Below are 25,233 nucleotides of genomic sequence, written 5' to 3' on the forward strand. Positions count from 1 at the left end.
CAGACACAAAAATAACCTCTTAAGTTCGGAGTATTGTGATGCTTAGTGTGTGCTACCAATAGCTGCTGGCAGGCTTGTACACAGGTTCCCTGTGCATGCCAGAGCTTGGCTGTGAAACTGATCTTCATCACTGCTGCAATCCCTGTGGAACACAGCAAAGGTGTGCCTAGCTTTACTTGGCCAGAGCTTTACTTGGCCTACACATACCTTAAGACAAAAGAAACATGTTGAATTGTCAGGGACTGAGGAGGACATGAAGAGAGAAGAAATGAGGGGAGAAATCCCTACCAAGTCAAGGATTCCTTGTACAGGAATCATCATGGGGAAGTTTGGGGTTCTGCCCTTTCACACCTGTAGCACTCCCTTCTTTTGGGAGGAGAGACCTATCGCAATGTGTTGCTTCTAGAAATGTCCCCCATGGATGAATCCTTCCTGTCGCTTCAGTGCAGGTGTCAGACATGCCCAAATACATGTTTGCAAGACTTGTCCTTGCAGCAATGACTTCATAACCTGCAGATGTCAAGAACCAAGACAAAATAATACAGCACACTCCAGGTTGAATGTGGTTAACTAAGTTGCTTTTAGTTTATTAATTTTACCCATATACATAGTTGGTTTTGAAAACACCATGTGAGGAGCCAGGACAAAGTGTAACAAAATGGTATGTGAAAAGATTTCAATATGCAACGTGATGGTGTACCTACTGTGTTGTATATATACTTTACATTGAAAATCAAATAAACCACAGTTCTCAGAGGAAGTACACATTTTATTTTGAACTAGCGAATTTAGTTTATTAATATGTAAAAAAATAAATCTACAATAGCAACAGTGCAAACACATCAGAACTTGCGTGGCATACAGAACACAAATGAATAAAAATTATTGTACAAAGGGTCCAATGTTTCCTATGGTACTGGCTGTGATATGTACAAAGAACAACAGGGCGACGAATAAACTGCAACTTAAACAGGAAGATGAGCTGCATATTACTTGTTCTGTCTTGTATGGCCTCTCTATTTCAGGGGGTAAAGCCGTCATGCCCTGGAACTGCAATTAAAATAAAATAAAACAGTTTCATCATATACGATTAGAAATCTATTTTGCTCTCTAACTAGTTAGCAAATCGCATGAGAATCTGTTGTTAGCTTTGTATTGCGGTTGTGACTCTCACTGTGGAGACATCAAACTCAGTAAAAATATTAATATATTGCATGCCAAATGATCATTCAGTGTGCAGATCCATTGTTCTCAGCTTGGGAACAACTGCACACACTGGCACCCTCTCCTAAAAAGCAAGGCCAAGCTTTTGTTTGTTGATTTGTATGACCTTGTTTTGGTTTGTGAGACTGTTTGGTTGGTTTTGTCTTTTTTTTCATCCTTCTGGAAGGTGAAAATGGAAGATTACAGCATTACAGTGCTTTTGGTATATTGGATGACAATTGAAAGTGTTCATTGGTGCATACAAGGCTTATACTTGCATGTAGAAACCAGTTAATTGTGCACACATGTTCCACAGAATGGTTGAGGCTGGAAGGCAGCTGTGGAGGTGATATGGTCCAACCCCACTGCTGAAGCAGGGCCACCTAGAGTAGTGTCATATTTCTATATATTGAGCATTTTTATGCTTCCTTTAGAATTCAGTACAGTTTTTATGGAGGTTGCATACCTCCATACCAAAGCCTCTCCTGGCTTTGACATGAAATGAGAGAGATTTTGGTACACCACTTAGTTATGCATTTCCAAATGTACTCCCTACTTGCATGGTTTAATTATTGAATTAAAGGAAACACTGACAGGTTTATGTTGAACAAAAGAAGTTCTGTGAAAAGTGAGCCCCTGGGCACAAGCATTTTTGAAAGTTTGAATGGCCACCTGTACAGTATGTGCTTGTTTTTCCATGTTGCAATTATTCTTCACAGCAGAAAAAAATAATCTAAATGTGGATTTATTCTTAGAAAATACAACACAAAGCTAAAACTGCTCAGGAAGCCATCCCTTCAGCAGGATGAAGGTCTTATCAAATTAATTCCTCCACTTCAAGTTTTTCCTTCTTGTAACAACTCACTGATTGTTTGGACATTCAGGTTAAATCTGTTCTTGATTTTGATGAGGATAGCCAATTACACATAATATTACTAATAAGAGAAAGAAAAGGAAAGAGTCCTAATCATATCTTTGAAGAATATGCCCAAGTCACTTGAAATAGGAAACTGGTGATAAAAAGGAAGCACTAAGAACTCCAATTTCCAGTTAACTCACTCTTTGAATATGTTCTTTAAGTCATAAGTATTGTTCTTTTATCCTGTAAGATAAAGGGGAACACCATTTTCCAGAAGAAAAAAAAAAAAAAGCTTAACAAATAGATGCCTATCCCCTTCTGATAAAATTTCCGTGTGTTTTCCATCTTCTTAACTTGTCCTCTGACAAATAATCAGTGAAAGAGCAGCTAAGTGGTTGCTACTGGCCAGCAGTTGCAAAGGTCAAGAAGCTTAACCAAAAACAGTGAATAGTCATATGTATTATCATCACATGTAGTCAATCACATGTAGTCAATGAGTACTTTTCACAGAAGGTCTGTAGTGTCTACTGACATTTAGAATAAATAATAACCTACTGGGTAATTATTTTTATCTTACGTTTTCTAATCTAGAAGTTAAAATCTTCCAAAGGTGCACAAAAAAAAAGAGAGACAGGGTCAATGCACTTTTTTGGTCCACTGCATCTCTAAGACAGAAGATCAACAGAAAAGTGAGAGATATTGGAAGACTGTTCATGTAGCTCTATGTGGTTTAAGAGTTAAGAAGGCAGATTCTTGAGGCTTCCTTATGCAGTCAATATGCTTTCCCCTACAAAGTGATTCAGAGAAGAAATCCAGGAATTTCAAATCCTCCACTGCAAGGCCCTAACGTAAGACCCTGCCAATAGAGGGAGCCAAAGGAAACTAGCTTTCTAACTTTGACACACATGGTTGCTCTTTCATCTGAGTCCTACACACTGTGGAAAAGTCCATATTCCTATCACTGAACCCAAATGCTGATCAAAGCTCCAGCTTTTCTATTCTTTTTAAACAGTTATAGAACTTGAGTTACGTGAAAGCATTGATAAAACATTCTCATCATTTGTTACTGCAGGTCTTCAATGGCCATGTAAAGAGTCTGAAGCCAGGTATTTATTCATATTCAATCAAGCATGGTTAACCCCATTTGTTTCATTGCATTTTAGCCTTCTCCTTTTTAACACTTAGAGAAATTTATAGGAATAGACTTACCGACCATTCTGCATTGTCTGTTTTTGAACATCTCACATTCACTGGTAGTTTAAGAACAAGCTCATTATAGGAGAGACCCTCTGATCTGGACCACTTGAACTTGTTCATTGCATCCATAAATGACAGGTTTTTATATTGCTTAGGACTCTTGATAATAAAAGGCCAAGTCCTGAAGAAAAATAAATACAAAGAATTAAAAAAAAATAATAATAATAAAGATATATGACATCAAGTTGGAACTGATAAGGAAAAGCTTTTGGAGAATTTACTCACAAAAACAAAGGCACTATTAATATGCATATATATACATAATTCATATTCTCACCTACATTCTCTGCTAGTGAAAACTGACACAGTGTCACTGACATTAACAGGACTATGAAAGTTTGTCATCAGTTTCGAACTTGCCACCAGATGCTTTTAAAAATTAAGGATTTTAAGTTAAGGAATACATTGCTGTTCTCATCTACAAACTGAATACACAGGCTGTCCAAAACAGAACTTCTATTGTAACCTCACCCCTGGAGAAAAAAAAAAAAAAAAAAAAAGGTCACACTCTCTACTAAGCTTGCCAGACTGTTGTAAAGAAATGTTTGCCATTAGGAAGCTGCTTCCAGATTGCTCTGCCAAGCTGTGGTCATAACTCAGATAACAAGTCAAACTTCATCCGAGCACCAGGGTGCTAGGTTGGCAACAGTGACAAAAGATCAAATGACAATAACCAGTGTTCTGGATGTTGTCTTTTGGCATGTCCCAGTGCTCTGCCCACAAGGGAACTTTTGGCAAGGGTTGGGATAGAGACCTGCTGCACTGCTGTAAGAGGGCTGAGAATTCACCAACATTTGGCAAACCTCTTCCTGAACAAGTGGGGTCAGTCCCTTTCACCATGCCCATCCTGAGATATGGGAAGGGAAGGAATGTCTTTGTCTTTCATTTAGTAGAGAAAACTCAAATATAATAATGAAGTTTTTTTTTTAAGGTAAAGAAAACTTTTTCTATTTTTCTTGCTTTATCTTGTCTCTACTGGAAATAATGAAAAACAGCATGGTGAGTGTGGAAAGTTTTTAAGAACAGAAAGTTATGTAAACTTTGTGCAAAAAAAAAATAAAGTGGCTAAAACTTTATCTAACTAACCTAATTATTAGGTTAAAAACACGCTGAAGCACGTTACCTTTTTTAAAACTGACAGACCCATGTTATCTTGCAGTATGTTGTCTCCCATTTGCTTTGGTTAAAGGGCTGCCCATGCCAAAGTTCAGCTCCACTCAATATATAGGCATGGAGGACATAATTTTAATCAGACACCTATTTTACACTATTGTAGCCCAATCACTTTAATCTTAACTCCTCATGATTTATACCACTGTCTGGGCCACCAGGCTGAGGAAGAAAAGGAGTTTTAAAGTGAGCCACCAGTGCCTTGATCCTGCCTCCAGCTGCCTTCATGTGTAAGTCAAGAGAGACTTTAAAGCAGTCAGTGAAGCAATTCCAGTGTAAAACTGACACAAGAGAGATGAGTATCAGGTCACATATCCTTAGGCTGACAGAGTTTAATGAAACAAGAATTGTGGATTAGGTCATAAATACTAGAGGCATTAATAATCTCTTCTAATTACTCTTCCATTTGCAGCAGACAGTCTGCATACTTTATTCAAAACATCTTTAGTTCCCCAGGCCAAATGTACATTTTTTTCTTAAGTACAGTTATCATGAATGAGCACTCAAGAGAGCATACAATTGTTAGAATATTTTCTTTATAACCTCAGAAAGACTCTTTTAGCTAGGACTGATTTAGAAACTGTGTTCTCCCTGTATTAAAAGTGATTGTAAGTAGAAATATCATTAAAACTGAAGTAGACATTGGCTGCATTCTGACTCTTTCAGACTCTTCAGTCTTGGGTGTAAACTTCAAAACTAAGACCAGTAAGCCTGTACATCAAATTACTTTGCAGTTAGAGTCTGATACTTATTTTTCTGTATTTCATTAATTTGCGAACTGTCCCTTTCAGACTATTCCCATGCTATGTTTGCAATCACTTCCACTGCTGATCCTCTACTGAGATGCTTTCATTTTGGGCATTGTAAGGAACATTTGATATCTGAAAAAATATGCTTTTCATTGATTTTTATATCTTCACACACATATATCCTGTTCATAGTAGGCTTCTTCCCATCTTCTACAAAACCCCAATTTTTTGTTAGATTCTGGAAATCACAATTGCTCATAGTGAACAATATCACTGTGCAGGTCAACCTAGTGAAATGAAAAGGGTAGAAAAGTTAGATCCAACGATTCAGTGCGAGACATGTTTTTGCCTATACCTTCATGATGAAGGTCAGCAAGAGTTCTTAATGAATAAAGTCTTAAAGACTTAATGAATAAATTGCAGCACCTGATTTAACCTTCCTCCCTGTGCTACACCCTCTGCAAACTCACAGGCCAGAAGCCAGATGCCAGCTGAATTTCATGGACCTTCATGATGTTTATTAGAGATCCAGAGTTGCCTGAACGGTAACAGCACCCTTCCACCCACACCACTCACATATTGAACCCACATATTGAACATTTGTGGCCCACTGAAGTAGTCAGAACCTACAACAGAATGATATTCCCCCTTTCAAGCTGAGCAGCAGGCCAATGTTCAGCATTTTGTGGGTTATTTCTGTAAGGAATTAAAACTGATCATGGAACTAGGGAGGTGTATTTCTAACAGTCCTTTTTACCTCTCAAAAATGTGCAGTGACCTGCTTCCCTGAAAAGCAGGAATCAAAGTCTCAGAAGACAATGTGTTTGCACAGAAGTGCCAATTTCTGCAGTCAACAGCTAACCAAAATACTCTTCTTCCTCTTGGCTAGATTCCTACCACTTATTCTCCATTTTTCTCTACTTACTTTGTATATTGTCTTCTGACATGTTATTCTTCTAGAGCTCCATCTCCCCATCATGGTGCTTAATCTACTATTTTATCTTTTACTATGAATGTTTTAATATTCTCTCATCCCCTCCATTTTTTTCTAATTTACAGCTTCTTCCCATTTTGTGCGTTCTTGTCAGTGTCACTGAAACAGCACAGAGTTCCAGATGTGAGAAACAGTTTTAGTATCAATTCTTCTCTTGGTTGCACTGATCAGCTGCAGCAGAATTAATGACAACAGATCTACACAGGCTAATTCAACTCTCGTGGTCCCAAAGTCCTAATTTTTCAAAATTATCTATATATCCTTTATTTCTGTAACTGAAACACTGACATGTTTTGATAAACTGATAAATTTGAAACACTGATATGACATTGATACTTTTTTTTTTTTTTTATGGTTATTGGTGGGGTAACTACTGTAAGAAAATATATTTCTTTAACTGAAGAAATAACTTTTCAAGGAAAAAAAAAAAAAGACAAAATAATAAAACAATTTGGCAGGAGAAATAAGTAGTTGCACAGGTTATTCACCAAAATGAGGTGGCATGAGGGATCTGCAACACATTGCACTATCAGAAAGAAATAAGGACTATAGAAATGACCCTGTAAGACTACAGATTATAGTAACAAACAGAGATAGAGGTACTGAACTCATAAATATTTTACTTGCCTGACTGGTCTATAGATTTCCTTAACACCAATGAACTGGAGTTGTTCCATGATGTCTGGAATACTTGCACACCGTGTGAGGTTGATTCGTGGGTAATAGAGCAGATATGACAGGCACATTTCATTCCTGGTGCTCAGACCACCCTGAAAATGGGATTTTTCTTTTAATCGAGATAGCATTAGAATTCCACAGATAGAAACACTGATTAGTATTTATATGTTAATGAAATATGTATCAGGAAGGCCAATTCAACAGGTTTACCTTTCACATTAGGTTATTAAATACAAAGAAGTTTTTGCATAATTAATTATAAAATACACTGCAAGCTCAAACAACAGCTCCGGAGCTTAAAAAATGTCAGAAGGAACACCTATCAATAAAATAAGCCTCCAGTTGTGTTGAAGAGTATGATCTGAGAAGTTCAGATTTACTTTTGGTTGTTTCCACGGTCCTTATATGTACCATGTTTCAGAAAGATGTCTTCAAAATGGAGCAGATTCAGGAAAAATCTAGTAAGATAATTAGTCTTTTTAAAAGGAAATCAAATGAGCTTTGCCTAGCAAAATGGAGGAAGGGATGTAATATGTTTTTACATAGACTACATATTTTGATAAAGAGTGAGAAAGAAAAAGAGTTGTGTTGTATAGTTATATAGTTACGGTTTTTATATTTATATAGTTATATTTTATCTAGTAAAACAGATTTGTGGGACTGTTCCCACAGATCTCATAAATTCATGAACCAAGGCACAAGAGCTAGTGTAATCACCACACAGAAAAATAGGACTACCTGGACTTGACCCTGAAGTATGATAGGATTGAATAATTAAACTCCAACTGCTTGCTTTTCACTAGTAAATACCAGCAACAGACAGAAAGCAACTGATTTAATTCTGAACAAGGATACAAGGATCAGCAAACTCTTTGCACGCATTTTGAGGTATTCTGTTTAACTGAAATTGTTAAAATTCCATGCCAGGCTTTATGAAATTATCTTTTCCTATCAGCATTCCAACCTATGCACCTTCAGAAATATTTCACTGCCTTGCTACATGCCGTCATGCATCAGTTTGTGAAGTGTCATATCAATTAAAATTACAGCATTCAGTTAACTTACCCCCAAAAAGTAAGCTAAGACCACAGACCATAGATTTACTATAGGACACCTCCTTTTTGAAGAGTGCTTTACCAGGGAAGCACACTGGTGTGCTTACCAACATACACATTTTTTTAAACATATTTCATTGTTTCTATGCATAATTCACTCAGTTATACAGCTGGCTCAACAAAAACTGAAAGGACTTGATTCTCTATATTTGGACAAAATGCCTAGTATACAGATAAATAAAAACATAATACAATGGGTGAACAATTGGCTGACTGGGCAGGCTTAAAGGGTTATAGTAAATGGGGTTACATCAGGCTGGTGGTCAGTAACTAGTGGGGTTCTCCAAGGCTCCATTTTGAGGTCAGATCTCTTTATTGTCTTTGTAAATGACTTGGATGCAGGATTTGAAGGTGTACTGAGTAAGTTTACAGATGACACTAAGTTGGGAGGAGCTGCTGACTCTATTGAGTGTAGAGAGGCATTGCAGAGAGATGTTGACAAATTAGAGAGCTGGGCAATCACCAACAACATGAAGTTTAACAAGAGCAAGTGCCAGATTCTGCACCTGGGAAGGGGCAACCCTGGCTATATGTACAGACTGAGGAATGAGAGGCTGGAGACCAGCCCCATAGAAAGGGAGGTTTTGGTCACTGGCAAGTTGAATCTGAGTCACCAGTGTGTCCTGGCTGCCAAAAGGCCCAACCATGTTGTGGGGTGCATCAGGCACAGCATTGCTAGCCGGATGAAGGGAGTGATTGACCTGCTCTGGTACAGCCTCACTTCAAGTACTCTGTGCAGTTTTGGGCACCACAATGTAAGAAGGATATAATATTATTAGAATGTGTCCAAAGGAGGGTTACAAAGATGGTGAAGGGTCTAGAGGGGAAGACATACATGTATGAGGAGCAGCTGAGGTCCCTTGTCTTGTTCAGCCCAGAGCAGAGCAGGCTGAAGGAAGCTGCAGCCTGCAGCTCCCTCAGGAGGGGAGCGGAGGGGCAGGCACTGAGCTCTGCTCTCTGGGGACAGCGACAGGACCCGAGGGAGCAGCATGGATCTGGGACATGGGGGGGTCAGGCTGAGGGTTAGGGAAGTATTTGGACAATGCTCTCACTGTCGTGGTTCTGCTCGAGTGGGCAGCTGAGCTCCACCACAGCCGCTCTCTCACTCCCCCTCCTCAAAGAGGAATGGGGAGAAAATATGTGAAAAGGGCTCAAAGGTTGAGATAAGGACGAGAAAATCACGCAGTAATTATTGTAATGGGCAAAACAGACTCTGCATAGGGAGACAGTAAGATTTATTGCTTATTACTAACAAGCTAGAGAAGTGAGAAACAAAAGAAAGAAACCAAAAGCACCTTCCCCCCACAACCACCCTCTTCCACCTCCTCCCCCCAAGAGGCGCAGGGGAACAGGGGAATGGGGGTTATGGTCAGTCTACAGCACTTCTTCTCTGCCGCTCCTTCTCGGTCACTCTCGTCCCCTGTGCTGTGGGGTCCCACCCACAGGATGCAGTCCTTGATGAACTGATCCGGCGTGGGCTTCCCACAGGCAGCAGCTCTTCCAGAGCTGCTCCAGATATGGGTCTGTACCACAGGGTCCATCCCTCAGGAGCAAACTGCTCCAACCTGGCTCCCCTACGGGCAGCAGCTCCTGCCAGGTCACCTGCTCCTGCGTGGTCTCCTCTCCACGGGCTACAGGTCTGGCCCGGAATCTGCTCGGGCAGGGGTCTTCCACAGGCGGCATCCTCCGTCATCCACCTGCTCCACCGTGGTCTCCTCCACGGGCTGCAGCGTGGGACCCTGCTCCACCGTGGTACTCCATGGGCTGCAGGGGGACATCCTGCTTCACCATGGTCCTCACCACAGGCCGCAGGGGACTTCTGCTCTAGCGTCTGGAGCACCTCTCCCCCTCCTTCTTCACTGACCTTGGTGCCTGCAAGGCTGTTCCTCACTCCTCTCACTCTCCCAGCTGCTGTGTGGCACAGCGTTTTTTTCCCTGTCTTAAATATGCTTTCACAGAGGCGCAAAACAACATCGCTTATTGGCTCGGCTCTGGTCAGCAGTGGGGCCCTTACCTAACATGGGGCAGCTTCTAAATCCTTCTCACAGAAACCACCCCTATGGCCCCCTGCTACCAAAACCTTGCCTCGTAAACCCACTACAGACACATGGTCTGATTTTTGTGTGGTCTTGTGTGGAGCCAGAAGTTCAACACGATCCTTGTGAGACCCTTCCAACTGAGGATATTCTGTGCTTCTATGTTTCTATTTTGCTTTTATTTATACACCTACTGCATATGCCTACATGCAATCTATGATTCAGCAAGAGCTTTCCCTATGCTCTGGCTGTCACAACCAACCAGGTCTTCCCTATTAAAGAGATCTCACCTCCTGGAGATCTGGATGCAGCCCCTCCTGAGGACAAGGGATCATTCCCCTGTCAAAAGGCAGGTGCCTGCAGCTATGCCTGTCCCTACATGTAACATGTTTGGCCTCACTCCCTGGTTTCGCAGTCAGCTGGCACAGTCCAGCTGCTGCAGTAGCTCTAAGCCCGCGCAGGTAGAGCACCCATTTCTCCTGCCCTGCTCTGGGAATAGCAGCTGCCAAGGAGGGTCTTTGCAACTCCTTGCTAACATATGCAAAGTACTTATTTGAGCAGTTAGCTACTGGAAAACATGACTAACATGCCACACCAAGGCTCACGGCTCCCAGCTGCCTCATCTTAGTCCTACTTTAGGCACAAATGGTCTGATCTTAGTCATGGCATAAGTGAAAATCAATATGTAAGAACTCGTAATTACAACTTCAGGGAAAGATGGGTAACAAGTTCATAAAATAATGCATTAGAATATGCACAATTTACATGTTAGTATATAAAATGAAGAAATTGCTCCTTTTACTTCTGAAGTCTGATTTTTCAAGATCTTTTATGTTCTGGCCTGCTTATTTTTATAAACTAGACATATGAATGCAATATGCAAGAGATCACACTATGATCATAGTATTCCTTATGACTTAAAACGTTAGAAATGAAAGACAATACATAATTAAGTGCACACAAAGTAGCAAGAAAGCTCACACAGTTTAATAGTATCTTATGAAAAAGGTTCTGGTCCCCCAAAATGGTCACCTCATCTTCTGTGTGCTTATTTTGATCCAATAAAATTTTTCTTACCCATGTCATGCGAATTCGGTCCACAGTACTGTAGTGACATTCTGTGATTAAATTATCCCCCTGAAATACAAGATTTAAGTTCACATTTATGAAGTTTATGAGCAGTAGCTTAGGGTAACTATGGATGACAGCAAAAACTTAAAAGGATCAGAGCAGTTGATGTGAGTTTTTGAAAGAGCAAAGGATTAGGTAATTGGTCTATGCTAAAACTTTGCGATTAGCATTTATATTATCCCATATCCTCAGGGATCCCCCATGGATTTAAACAGAGCCTTATTAAGAGTACGATCTATTTTTTCAAACTGCAATGGAAGTGCTCAGTCAGAAGCCTATTTTCAGGAAAATTGTATATGTAGACAATGTATACAAATGAGTCCTGCTCCAAAACTCTTCCAGTGCTACTTTGGGTATCTCTCCCCATGCTAATTTATCCTGCCAACTTCTATAGAATTACTTGCCAAATCAGGAAAATAAGGTTTTCCACATCACAATAACAACTATTTATCTGCCAAGCCTAGGAGAAGAGGAGTGGCAGGCAAAGACTTAGCTACACCAACAGATATGTATGGGAAAGGCTGAACACTTACCTTCTCAAGTACATGCAATTAACTTTTTGCTATCTTAACAAACAGATCTACAATGTTTTTAAATAAAAAGGTAATATCTTTGCTCCCAATCAAATATATATATCTCAAAATGACTATGATAATCAAATGGAAACAAAAACATTAAAGAACATAGACTTCAAAAATCTGACATTTTGGGGCAACTTCACATGTCACAAGGATGCCAGAGGCTTATTTCCTCTGGTTCACTTTTGTGTACCACCACCTTCTGTTCATATCACCTATTGTATTAATCTTCCCTGAAGAAATCAGATTACCCTTCAAAGGCTGAGAACTGCTCCTTCCCTTTCGGCTTTTCCACTGCCAGATCAGTGACAGCACTAACTGTAGTCTGGGCTACCACAAGAAGGTGTAACAGCCTTGTACCAGCTAAATGAAGACTGAAATTTCTGAAGGAGCGTGAACAGTCACATCTTCACCAGCTCCCCACAGGAAGATGCTTATTGTCACCAGGGAGGACTCTGGCTCTCCTGGTATAAGGACCTGCAGAATATTCACTAAAAGTTTTTGTGTTTTTTTTGCAAGATTACATCTTTTGGGTCCAAATTCGGAAGAGGATATGAGTACACAAAGAAAACAAAGAAGATGGACTGCGCAGATGAAAGAAGGATACACTATGTTGAAGAGCTATCAGAAAAGAGTAACAAGAACTTTGATGAAAATTTTTAATATTATTATTAGTCTTATTAGTTAATTGATTAAACTGTGGTCAGAATTATACCAGAATGATGCATGAAGAGTTTTGCTGGTAATTTTGCATAAGATGAAAACAATTAAAGGGCACAAAAATGACATTTCAGAGAAAAAAAAAAAAAATCCAGCTTCTACTCTATCTGTCTTTTTTTAAGTTGCTGATACTATCAAATACCTCTTTTTGTCTTTTTGCTGTCTACTCCCTTTTGTTCTTGAATTTTAAGAGGCCCTCCTCTATAATCTGCATGGATATTCCTAAAAGTATTACAGGCTTTCTCTGTAAACCTGTCATCTTCTGCCAGCCCTCTTCCTAAACCCTTCAACATTTCTTTCCTGGAGGAGGTAACACCAGTTTGTCTTTGAAGTCCCCGTGGAGTACTAGCAGTTGGACTTCAAAGAGTAAATTCTGCACCTGAACATCCAGATTTTGCTGTAGGAATTAAAGTTAACTTTTTTTTTTTTTTTTTCCTTCAACGACAAGTGTCAAGGTTTCTTGGTATGGGAGAAGAGACATGAGAGAGGAAGGGACTTGAAGAGAAGCCTGGAAGATCAAACCACAGGGCTCCTGACTATACATGAAGCTCAGCCATTCCAATGGTCTTTCCAGCTCAAATCATAAACAAAATGCAGTTGTGTGATATTTTCCATTTGACCAATTCCATTAGGTAATGGACTTGTTCACATGCACCAGGACAAGCACATCGCATTGCTGGTCAGATCTGGAGCAACCAGCTCTTTGCTCTACTTAGCTTTCTGTCATCAAGCCAAAGCTTCAAAAACAGATGCCAGCTGGAACAAGAGATGGGTGAATAATTTTTAAATGAGTGACTCATCCAAAAATACATAGAGAAAGACTCCTTTCACAAAATGCCCATGAATACCTACTGGTTTCATTTCATGCTTTATAATATAAATATAGTTTGTTGTTGTTGGTTTTTTAAGTATATTACAAGTAAATGTTAGGTACATGATCTCTCAAACAACTTAAGGGAAAACATTAAGAGTGTCATACTGGCAAGATGGTTCTTTCTTCTTCCAGATACTGAAACTCCTGGAAGTTGAAGTCAAACTCATCATCATATGCAAGCAGCTTCTGCTCCTCGCCGTTGCGAAAGTGGCGCATCCGGATAGCTCTGCCAGCAAGATGAGCATGAAGAAGTACTGCAAACACGTGAATCCCGCTAGGTCTCTCAGCACCTAGAGCCTGGCCAGGGGAAACCAACAACATCAGTGTGCTTAGATGCAATGTAATGTAATGCAGAGTGAACATATATTAATAAATGCATTGCATGTTCTGTCAGTTTATGACAAAGTACAGTCTAGAGCAAAAGCAAATCAGAATGTGAGATTAAGGTTTTATATATTAAAATCTTGCTGTGATTTTTATTTTTATTTTTTGCTTCTTTTTAATAAAAACATATTTTAATTCCTAGTCCACACAGTTTTTATGAAAATCAACTGGACTGCCAGTAATTAACAATACATTAAGACTTTTCATAGAATCATCATCAAAGGATCATAGAATGGCTTGGGTTGGAAGAGACCTTGAAGATCACCTAGATCCAACCCCCCTGCCATGGGCAGGGATGCCACCAGCTAGATCAGGTTGCCCAGGGCCTAATCTAACCTGTTCTTGAATACCTCCAGGGATGGGGTATCTACAACCTCCCTGGGTAACCTCTTCCAGTGCCTCATCCCCCTCTGAGTGAAGAATTTCCTCCTAACCTCTAATCTAAATCTCCCTTCTTTTAATTTAAAATCATTCCCTCTTGTTCTGTCATTATCTGATTAAGCAAAGAATCTCTCTTTTTATAAGTCCCCTTTAAGTGCTGAAAAGCTGCATTGAGGTCACCCTGAAGCCTTCACTTCTGTGGGCTAAACAGCCCCAGATCTCTCAGCCTTTCTTCATAAGATTCATAGGAGAGACACTCCAGACCCTTGATCATCTTTGTGGCCCTCCTCTGGACCCATTCTAACAGTCCCACATCCTTCTTGTGCTGTCAGCTCCAGACCTGGATGCAGCGCTCCAAGTGGGGCCTCACCAGGGCAGAGTAGAAGGGGACAATCACCTCCCTCAGCCTGCTAGACACTCTTTTTTAAATGCAACCCAGGATGCAGTTGGCCTTCTGAGCTTCAAGCACACACTGCTGGCTCATGTCAAGCTTTTTGTCCACCAGAACCCTCAAGTTCTTCTCTGCAGGGCTGCTGTCAATGACTTCTCCACCCAGTCTGTGCTCATGTCTGGGATTGCCCTGACCCAGGTGCAGCACCTTGCTATTGGACTTGTTGAACCTCATGATTCTCATGGATCAACTTCTCAAGCTTGTTCAGGCCCCTTTGGAGGGGTATATACCATAATTTTATAGGTATTGTATTAAAATATCAGCATTACTTTAGTGTTACTGACCAATACTGCTGAATGTAGATGTTTATTTAAAAAAAATAAATAAATCTATGTAGCTATGAATGACATCAATATTGTGCCAATTTAAATTAAGAGGTTTTAATTACAGTATCCCCCCTTCCCATCTTCAAGTCAACAGACAGTGAAATGTTGTAAGTTTATATCTGAGACCTTTTTTCCTGGTCCAAAACATTTTAAAATCAGTAAATCTGACATCACTTCCATTCCAATTGAGAACTACAGAGCCAAACTTTGGATATACTGAACACTTCTTCTTTAGAGCCCAAACTACAAATAGACTGTTACTGCAATAGCTTTCAAGTGTAAGGTCAGAAACCTCACAATAATAGATTACCTCAGTGTTTTTAAGCTGAAATACGCTACAATAATATGTAACATTTAACACCACTAAGAACAAAACTCAATTCCATACATAATTTGCCCCTTCAATCCTTCAATCCACATCATGCAAAGCAGACGTTTATCCAATCTTTCTCTAAAAATGACAAAGTATCCAAGAATCTCTGGTTTCAAACAATATTTCCATTATCTACAGAGAAATTTAAGCTATCTTAATGAAACCTTGTGTTTAACAAATGCATAATTTTGTACTTTGGGCCATGCAACAAAAACAGATCAAGTCTTTAGTTTATGCTGTTGATCTAAGAACACTTTTCAGGCTTTCACTTTACTATTAGGAGCATGTTATATTAGGAATCACTTTACTATTAGGAGCATGTGCATAGATCTTAATTACTCTCTCTCAACATTTCTTTTAGGTTAGTGATCCCTTTGCCTTGGAAAACAATGTATGTTTATATATTGAACACAGAATTAAATCATCGCAAACACAGTATCATTCGGTATTACTTGTGTCAGAAAAGCAACCTCAATACCAAGCATCCAAAATACCCAGATCCAAAAAGATTCAAAATTCTATAGAACAGCATGTAGCAGATGCTTTTGCTCATGTCTTTAACCAGCAACCATCAGTCTTCCCAAAACGATAAAGAGACTGTCCTAAACTATTTCTAAGCATGAAAACCACTGGTGTCAGGCAGGAGACATACCTCTTCCAGACATTCCAATGTGCAGTGACCCTCTGACACAAATTCAGGCATGCCTGGTGGGATATTGTGGAATAGACTGACCCAAAGACCAGCTTCAATAACCCCTGCATCGTATTTCCTTAAATCTTGAGTATAAAATAGCCTCAGACCAGAGTTATCTATCAAGCCTGCAACAAAAGAACACAGTCAGCCATGGCTGTAAATCAGAATTAAAAATTATAAAAATGCAATAATTTTGCATTTTTCAAGGCTTGTCCTAAGTTTTTTACATGAAAATTGAGGAATCAACCTCAATAACCTGGAAATGAGTCAAACCATATGCAGGAAGCAATAAATAGGGAAAGCCCACAGGAGGGTTGTTAAAGATGGTATGTTGATATCTGCACTGTTCAGACACAAATGGAAAATATGTGCTGCTCGTAGTCCCTTCTGTTAAGTTACCTAACATGGATGTCAGAGAGAAGAAAGGAGTTCGCAGGCATAGAAAACAATACAAGGAAATAATAAGACCTCAAAAGGTGCCATGTATGATTTTAAAATAAAATATTTAAAGCACAACTTAAAATTCTAAATTTTTGTTTGTTTGTTTGTTTGTTTGTTTTTGTTTTTGTTTTTCTTTCAACTTTTGGAGCTGTGTATTATATTCTGCTTGTGAATTTATTTATTCCTTTACCTCGAGCCCTAATATTAATCATATTTTTTCTTTTAGGTTGCCTGTCACATTACAGCATGCCTCAGATGACCAAATGCATCCCTTTAACAACCTCCCCAATTAAGAGTATCAACTAAACACATGAAAAATAACTTCCTAAATCACAAACTTGAAGATAATAACAGCACTTTGAGTAAAGAAGGCAAGAGAACTACACTGGCTTTTAATCCTGCCCTCAAGGACTTCTCTTGATTTCAAAAGTAGTTTGAAGAACCAAAGCCTGCTGTAAGAAGGTTGAGCTTTTAAAAGTGAAATAATATGAATCTTCTTCATTCATTCAAATGCCATATGCATTTGTTTGTATATCTACTCAGAATTTGTGCCTCCATCCACTCACTGATTATAAATATTTATCTTGTATTAGCCATTTTTATGAGGCAAGATATAAGCAAAAACAAGGATTAATTTGTATTGCACAAGCCTTGAATTCTGTTAGCTCATCTGTTAACTTCCTGTTTGCTGCTCCTTTTCAAATTTCAGCTTTGAAAATCAAAAATGCAAAAACATTGCCAAGTATCTCAGAGAGGTAAGAGGCTTTCTCTATTAGTCTTTTAAAAAAACAAACAGACATAACAATGGCTGAAACCAAATTTTCCATCAGTATGAAATCAGCAGGCTCTTTTAAGATAAGCAAACGAGAGAGGGACAGTGGAGGCACTAAATTACTCCTTCCCAGTAGTACCTAAGACAGAGCAGCATGTAAGTATTACAGAACAAACAATATGAGCTAAGCACAACCAATTTCAAGTGGTAGGGAACTACAAGGCAATCTGCAGTATACAAATCATATTTCAGCTGATATACACTGTTCCACAACATCTCAATTTTAATTCATTTTGGAATCTGCACTCATTCCCTTTCTGAAGTTATCTGTAATCTCATCAACTTGGATTTTTGTGGCATTCCCCCTTCAAGCAGGCTGCTAATATCTAAATGCCAGAAATCGTTACAATATCTAAGAGTTTTTTGTTAAACAAAACCATAAGGGGTCATCTTTCAAATTAAAGGGGATGTAAACGACTTCAAAAAAGGAAACATTCAAAAACAGACAAGCTAGAAGTAATTTTTGAGTCTAACCAGGAGCCAGAACTGACTATGAAGCTGAGTCACTTAGGCAAACATTGCCCCAGATGCAGAGGTGATCCTGATGGCTTAACTGCAAGACATAAGCTTGGAAAACACAGACCCCAGAATGGGAAAAGAAAGGTGACCTGGTGGCAGGATGGGTGGGAGGACTCACACACCCTACCTGCACCAAAGCAGCAGGAGCACCTGGGTCATCTCCCTACTTCTCCTATCACAATCTAATACCATGCATTTTGTCAGGGAGAAGAGAAACACCATGCAGATCACAGACACCCTGCTCTGCCTATCCTCTCTGAACTTTCTCAGGTCTTTGGTGAGACCCTGTGTTCACCTGGGGCTGTCCCAACAAAAAGCAAATCTGTCCCCATTGCTTGTGAAGGAAACAAAATATTTCTGATTCCCAGATTTTGCGTGTGTCACTTAAACTAAATCAAAATCATATAGCACATTAAAATAAAATATTAAAATATTAAAATAAAATAGTGAATTTAGGGACAGAGACTCATTTGGATACAAATTTTGTGTGTGTGACATGTCAGGCTTTCAGGTAGTACTTAGTGGAAAAGTGTGTAGCATCAAGGATGCAAACAAAGATTGCTGTATCACATAAGAACATGCATGCTGAAGGGTGAGTGGCTGTCATTAAATAAAACAGTTTTAAGCAAGTTCGTTTCTGACATCAAAAAGAGAGGGAATAACAGTAAGATGGAATGTCCCAGACAACACTAAGGATTTTATTTAAATACATAGGAATGTAAAAAAAGACCACTACACTGTGTTGCAATGGATTTTACCCAGTTCATCTGTACTAGTAATCAGAATATCCTCAGACATAGCAGCTCAACAAATTTTTGTTAAAGAACAAAAAAAAAATTACTAATCTTTTCAAAAGTTAGCCTTGAAGTATCCTAGATTTTTGGGGGCTCCCCAGTTTCACACAAAAACTTATTTTTTTTTTCTTCTAGGTATAAATAAATTTTAGAATGAAGATTAAAAAAATAACATTATAAAAGAGAAGCTTATCAATTAAGATAAACTGTTTTCACCTAATGAATCCTGAGTTTTTATTTCACTCTCAGAAATTACCCACAGTTTAGCTAGATGTCTTTAAAAGAATACTTTAAAAATAAGTAAAAGGCACATTCCCTGTGATGCTATCTAGCACTTTGGGTGATATACTGCTATTTCTCAACCTGAATAATGAGACTTCTGGATCTCTGATCTGGATTTCAGAGCAAAAGCAAAGCACAGAGAGAGAGATAACATGAAGAATGTTGTGATAAAAGGTGTATTCACCTGGTCCACAACTCCTTGCATCTCTGAGTCTCCCACTGTCTTCAGGCTAAGACAGTGTGAAGTTTTTCTCACTTCAGCGCAACGAGAAAAACTCTGGGAACCAGGAACTACTGAGCAGGGGAAAATAGCCTCAGCTTTGCATATCTTCTGTTTGCAGTCTGATGCAATGAGAAACTCTTGTGTCTAGTACATTTTTCAATCTTGCATGTTTTAAAGAGTCTGAGGGTACAAACCTTCTGTGTATGATGGATTGTCGTAGTGCACCTCCATAAGAACAAACTGAGGGTCAGCTGCTGTGCCGATGGATAAGCCAACGTGGGGAGGGTAGGTGAAGCCCTGGAAATCAACACTTGCACATTAATCTAAGGAACTTTTCCTATAATTGAAAGCTTTTGTGTGTCTGTGTGTGTATGTGTGTTGGTTTTTTAAATAAATACAATTACCAATACAATCATCATCATAATTAAATTTACAAATGTGATTTTCTGAACATGGAATTTTGGCATACTATATTTATTAACGCTGCATGCACTAAATAACTGTGCCAGTATAAATTATTAGATCTTGTGCTTTCCAAAAGATAAAGCCCTGAGCAACCCAGTCTGACCTCATGGCTTACCCTCCTTGAAGCAGGAGGCAGGACTAAAGGCTTCCTGAGGTCTCTTTCAACCCACATTATCCTGTGATCTTATGATTTTTTTATCCTTTATTTATTGCTTGAGTAGAAAATGAAAATGCCATTTTAGATGTATAAACACTGCATCATCAAGCAGTTAGTTTGACAATAAAATCCTTATGAAAAAGTGAATCTACAGTTTAAATGTTTCTAGTTTACAAAAGCAGTAATTTCCAAGGAATACTGAGGTTGTTTGCAACTAGATTGTTTTTCCTGTATAAATCACTGCATTCTAAGCAAAATGATTTCAACAATAAAAATGTTCTTAATGGCTACATTTACATTAGGAAGCCATGTGATGAAAAAGAAATTTATCTGTACAGCGTAACAGCTTGTGCTGGACGAGTTAAGTGGGGATAACAGGGATAACTGGGAGATTTGCTTCAGAAGCTCACTCCTGATTCAATGCAAAATACCAGAAAATACCAGTATCTTATAAATGAACTCATTTTATAAATGAACTCATACATGTATAACATATTCACTTTGGGGGGAATGAATCCTTATTACACAGATACTATGTTTGAGATCCCAACTTTCCAGTGCTTGATGGACATTAATGGACATTAATCTCAGAATATAGTAGAAAGTATTACCACCTCCATGCTACATAAAGGTAAACTGAAGCACTGTGAGTACTCCAGTAAACCTGAATGTAACCCTCTATGTAGATCTTTAACAGAACCATCCTTACAAAAGCCTTCACAGAGTTTGTGAGATGATAACTTATTTATATGAGTGTTTTTTTTATTTCACTTAGTTTAAGAAAGTTGAAAGTACAAATACTAGGTCAGAGCATAGCTGATGGCAAAAATGCACAAAGCATACATCAGGGATAATGCTCATAGTGGATTAAGCTTCTTTTGATGGGTAACTACATGGGTAGCAGATCCAGCTTCCTCACACTGCAGCACTCAAAGACAGTTTTTGGACTGCTGGCTGGCTAGTGAAGCTTCCAAAAACTGTCATCCACCCAATCCCTCTCTTTGCCTGCACCAGGTTTGAGTGGGCATGCAGCGAAGCAAGGGGGTAAAGAAGGATTGGGATGCTTCTTTTGGCAGTAGTGAAAGCATTGACTGCAGCTTAAATTAGCATATGAAATAAAGTGAAAACACAGCCTGGGGTTAACATGGCATCAGAGACCATGTTTTCAGTAGATATGCCCCATTGCCACAAGCAAAGTGGTCCTTCTGCCGGTTCTGCACCAGAACACAATCACTTCTACACTGAAATGATGTATTTTAGGGCTGGGAATGAAATTTCAGAATGATTTGCCTGAATGAGGGAAGGTCCTGCTCAGGCACAAAAGGAGATAGGCATCTGTCTGACTTCAGTTGGAAAGTCTTGGATGCAGTCACCTACAGAGTGCTTTTCATTCTGTCATGCTCCACAGATAACAGACATTAGTCCTCACTGGAAGCAGTGCATTTTCTTATCAGATGGGGCAAGCTGATATGGTGACAGATTTCCATGTTCCCAAGTAATCTTTTTCTGCCTAAAGCATCAACTCTCTGTAGTATTTTCATTATTTTTAGCTTGTCACTCAAGACATTCACTGCATTTATCACTTAGAAGGCCAACAAAAAGTTGAAGACAGCGGTGAATCCATTTAAGGATTGTGCTTGTTTACCCATAAAAATAAAAAAGATTAAGAATTCATTAACATGTTGGAAGGAAGCTTTATTATGATATACACCCTCCTGATGCCCCATTGATGAACCATGCTAGACAGCCATTCATCCTACCTCTCCTCCAATGGCCCAAGCAAAAATGACTGTCTCACATGTGAAGAAAGAATCTGGCATGTTGGGATGATAACACTCATGTCCATAGTCCAGCACGCTGTCATTCAAGTTGCTGCTGCACTGATACAGCAGGATATGGTGCACCAGGTTCTCATGGCCCTTCTGGATCAACGGCTCAACCTGTCAATGTTAAAATGAAAAATAAAAGGAAAGAAAACACATCTCAAATATGACTATTTCAATGTGGGTGCGCAGATGGAACAGCAAATTATAAGGTACACTTTTACTGAAAGAGAAGGTTTGATATTCAGTTGTAACTAGGTTGAGATGATACTTCAGCATTCTGCAACTCCAAGCATTAAAAACATTTTTAGGTGCATCAATAGAGAACAGGAAGAAAAATCTGTGTCTTGACTAAACCTATGTTGCCATCTGTCTTGTTCTCCCTTCTCTCACCCCAGTCTTGAACTGTCACTTGTCTTTCTCCCTGACCAATCCTGTTTAGCTGCATTCCAGCATGAATGGGATATAAACCAGCTGTATGTCTGCTCAGCTAAACCAGCTTGGTATCTGAACTACTCAGAACATTTCATCCCCGTCTCTGTCTCTTTTGTACTGCTTTGAACTAGAGCTTCCCATAAAATCTGTAAATCTAGGGAGAGCCTGGAGGTATAACCCCACATTCCTCAGTAGGTCAAGATGGACTTCCAAATTTTTTAGACGTCTATGAAAAATTAGACCTAATTTACAGCCTGTTCAGTTGTAAAGACCTCATTAACATCAAGCCATTCCACAGAGGTCGGGTGCTAGAAGGTTCTCAGGGGTGCAGGAGTGCTCACAGTGTAATGTGACCACTGACCATCAGGGTAGCCTAAAATTTAATTCCAATATAACACTGTTAACTCTCTGTTTGGATGAATGACGTTAAATTATCTCCATCATAGATGACATCTGGGCAAACATGAATACTTCTAAAAAAAAATTATTTTGCTTTTCAGAAACATCATATTCCACAAAATATCAGCATATAGAAAACAATATTAAAATGAAAAGAGTTTCTCCCTTGTTTTGCATTCAAAGATTGAATGCAAATCCATGTCTGTCATATCTACCTTTAAGTTGAATTACATACACATTCTCTGTATATGTTTTCACAAGAAAGGTTAAGTTTTAGCAATGCAGCACTTATGTGGAGAGCCATGCAGTATTGCATTTTACTATTGTTAGGAAAACAAAGGTTTTAAAGAGGGAAAAAATGCATATACATCCTAACGTTGCATCTATTTGTTTTGCAAGCACATGAACCCTGGGTTTCAGAGCACCAGAGCAGGGTAATAAAGAATAGTTTATTACCTTATTAAAATATTTTCAGCACAATATTGTCACCAGAAATTCATCTCTGAACTTTCTTCAAACCACTGAACCAATTACAAAAGGCGAAGGGCAGGAAGAAGTGACTAGAGCCTGTTCATAACAAGACCACCCTCAGTGATATAAATCTGCAAAATATCATTGAAGTCAGGCTCTTGGGGAGTCCATCTGCTGCTGAGTACCTGCAAGTCTGTCCAAGAAGTGCACAACCCAAACCCACCCACTTCACTGTGCTTAGAAATCAATGGAAGAATGCCAATTTGCAGAGACATACCAAAGTTTTGTTCTGATGGCTAAACTGAAATGCTTCACAAGGGATATTCTGTACTGCTTTCAGTAATCCCTATTCTGGTTAGCATTACCATCATCATGAATTACTCTACTATGAAAATAAAGGTATTTTTGAAAAGGTACAAAGAGTCATTTCACCAATCCGAAAAGAATTCTTATCGAAATATATCAAGCTGACTGACGATTCAGAAATCCATTTCAGCTTGATGTTGCTTCCTCCTCTGCTCCTTCATATAAATGCACATCTATCCAAATGCTGCAGAATTGTATCATGGTGGCTTATAGATGAAAAAGCAGTATATGTCTTGGGAATTTAGAAATTCCACATAGTGTATGGGTTACTCGGATGATGGGAATCCGAGATAATATATGGGAATCAGAGATAATATATGGGAATATTATCTCTGTATCTACCAAGAAAAAAGAATATTTTTGTCCAAAGAGATAGTTCTGCCTGCTGCTACAGGATCCCAGCACCTACTGTGCTTACAATCACTATTGCAAAACCAGCTTCCCCTCAGAACAATGGGACATCACCAAAATTAGAAACTCACATCCTGTCATCAGTTTCTTAGTGTCAGGTACCTAAACAAAAACAGCACTTCAGAAAGTAGTTTTGTTCAGCTTTCTTTAGGGAAGAAAAACAAAGACAAACAAACAAACAAAAACAACAACAACAACAAAAAAAACAACCTTGAGCATCTTTCCAGCATATCTTGTAGGACTTCTCATATTCTTCACATGCACCAAGAAATAATGAAAAGCAGCAGTGAACTTAAGACATCTCACACATTCTAATTACAACTTGGTTACAGAACTACCACCCTTCTCTCCTTCCTTTTCAACAAAATACAGAAAAGAAAAGAAAAAAAAAAAAACTACTAGGAGTGGGTCAAAAATATTTTAACAAAATTTTAGGAAAATCAAAATCTCATGATCACAAATTGTTCATTACCCAGTAATGTAGGGAAATATTTTACTGGCCAGCTCCCTAAGGCTCTCTCAGCATCATTCCTGAATGAAATGAGAAAGAAAGAGGAGCAGCCCCCCTTGACACACTGGGTTCCCTTTCTCTGATTCAGTGAGTAGCTAACTATACTTACTTAGTGGAATCGCTTCAGCAGAAAATAAAATCAGAAACTTTTATTTGACCCTTTATTCCAGTGATTAACTGAAGCAGGAATTTAAACATGCCAGTTCTACATCCCAGGTGAGTGCTGTCCCAGTTACTCAACTGTTCGTCATTGTAGCAGCTTATAGAGTGAGGAGGTTGTTTCAGCTGCCTCTCTTTTCCTCTCTCACTTTTCACAAAGAGCATCTGTGCAGCTTAATTCGCTTCAAGCAGAAAAGAAATTACAAAACCTCTTTTTTTTTTTTTTTTTTTTTTTTTCCCAATAAACAGAATTCTTGTTTTCTGGCCAGTCTTATAAAACAATGATGAACAACAACCAAGTTCCTCAAAAATGAGGCCAAATCTAGCAAATCACTAATGCATTTAAATGTGCACATAAGTAGTCCCAAGTGTAAAATCAGTTGCTAGAGCAGGTATCTACAATTAAATACCTAATACCGGGGTGGCCTGGTTTCCAGAGCACTTGCAGTCCCAATGAATGATAACACAATTTCTGCACTCATCTCTTACAAGGTTATTCCTCTATGAACAGCTCTATATCAGTCTTGATCCCTAATTATAGGCATTAATTCATAAAATGTGAATTGTTAAGTGCATTCATTCAGAGTTTCCAATTATTTGAATTTTTAAGCTTTTTTTGGGGGAAAGGGGGAAGGGTGGGAGGGGGAGGGTAGTCTTTAATCCACAAGACACAGAACTGAAAGCTTAGCTAAGGTCTAAGTTTGTGGATCTCCAGTCACAATAATGGTGGGCCAACACTGAAAAGTCAACATGGCTGTCTTGTGCATTTGTCTTGGGAAATAGTTCAACTTTTACAATAATTATGAAAAGATAGTAATTTACTATGCTAAATTAGGGCATGAAGAAAAATAAAGAAAAGGTGATAAAAGTAGGCATACTATATAATAGTTAATAAGCACTGCAGACCATCAATTTTTGTTGTGATTCTTATACACAGGCTTGCATACTTTGTACTTGTAAAGTAAGGGGACA

General features: G+C 38.8%; 1 protein-coding gene across 2 annotated transcripts in view; it reads right to left on the reverse strand.

The window, feature by feature from the left end:
* Positions 1-570: 570 nt before the first annotated feature.
* Positions 571-25,233, reverse strand: part of MOXD1 (monooxygenase DBH like 1) — a 72,341-nt gene continuing 47,678 nt past the window's right edge. For both annotated transcript variants that reach the window (XM_032183507.1, XM_032183506.1), the window contains exons 5-12: positions 21,447-21,626; positions 19,259-19,361; positions 15,932-16,098; positions 13,470-13,661; positions 11,139-11,198; positions 6,860-7,002; positions 3,272-3,440; positions 571-1,050 (exon numbers count right to left, since the gene is read on the reverse strand). In XM_032183507.1, the coding sequence (XP_032039398.1) occupies positions 883-1,050; positions 3,272-3,440; positions 6,860-7,002; positions 11,139-11,198; positions 13,470-13,661; positions 15,932-16,098; positions 19,259-19,361; positions 21,447-21,626 (1,182 nt within the window). In that variant the 3' untranslated portion in view covers positions 571-882. The remainder of the gene's footprint in view (positions 1,051-3,271; positions 3,441-6,859; positions 7,003-11,138; positions 11,199-13,469; positions 13,662-15,931; positions 16,099-19,258; positions 19,362-21,446; positions 21,627-25,233) is intronic.

Source organism: Aythya fuligula, chromosome 3 (genome assembly GCF_009819795.1).
Source record: "Aythya fuligula isolate bAytFul2 chromosome 3, bAytFul2.pri, whole genome shotgun sequence".
Taxonomy (NCBI): Eukaryota; Metazoa; Chordata; class Aves; order Anseriformes; family Anatidae; genus Aythya; species Aythya fuligula.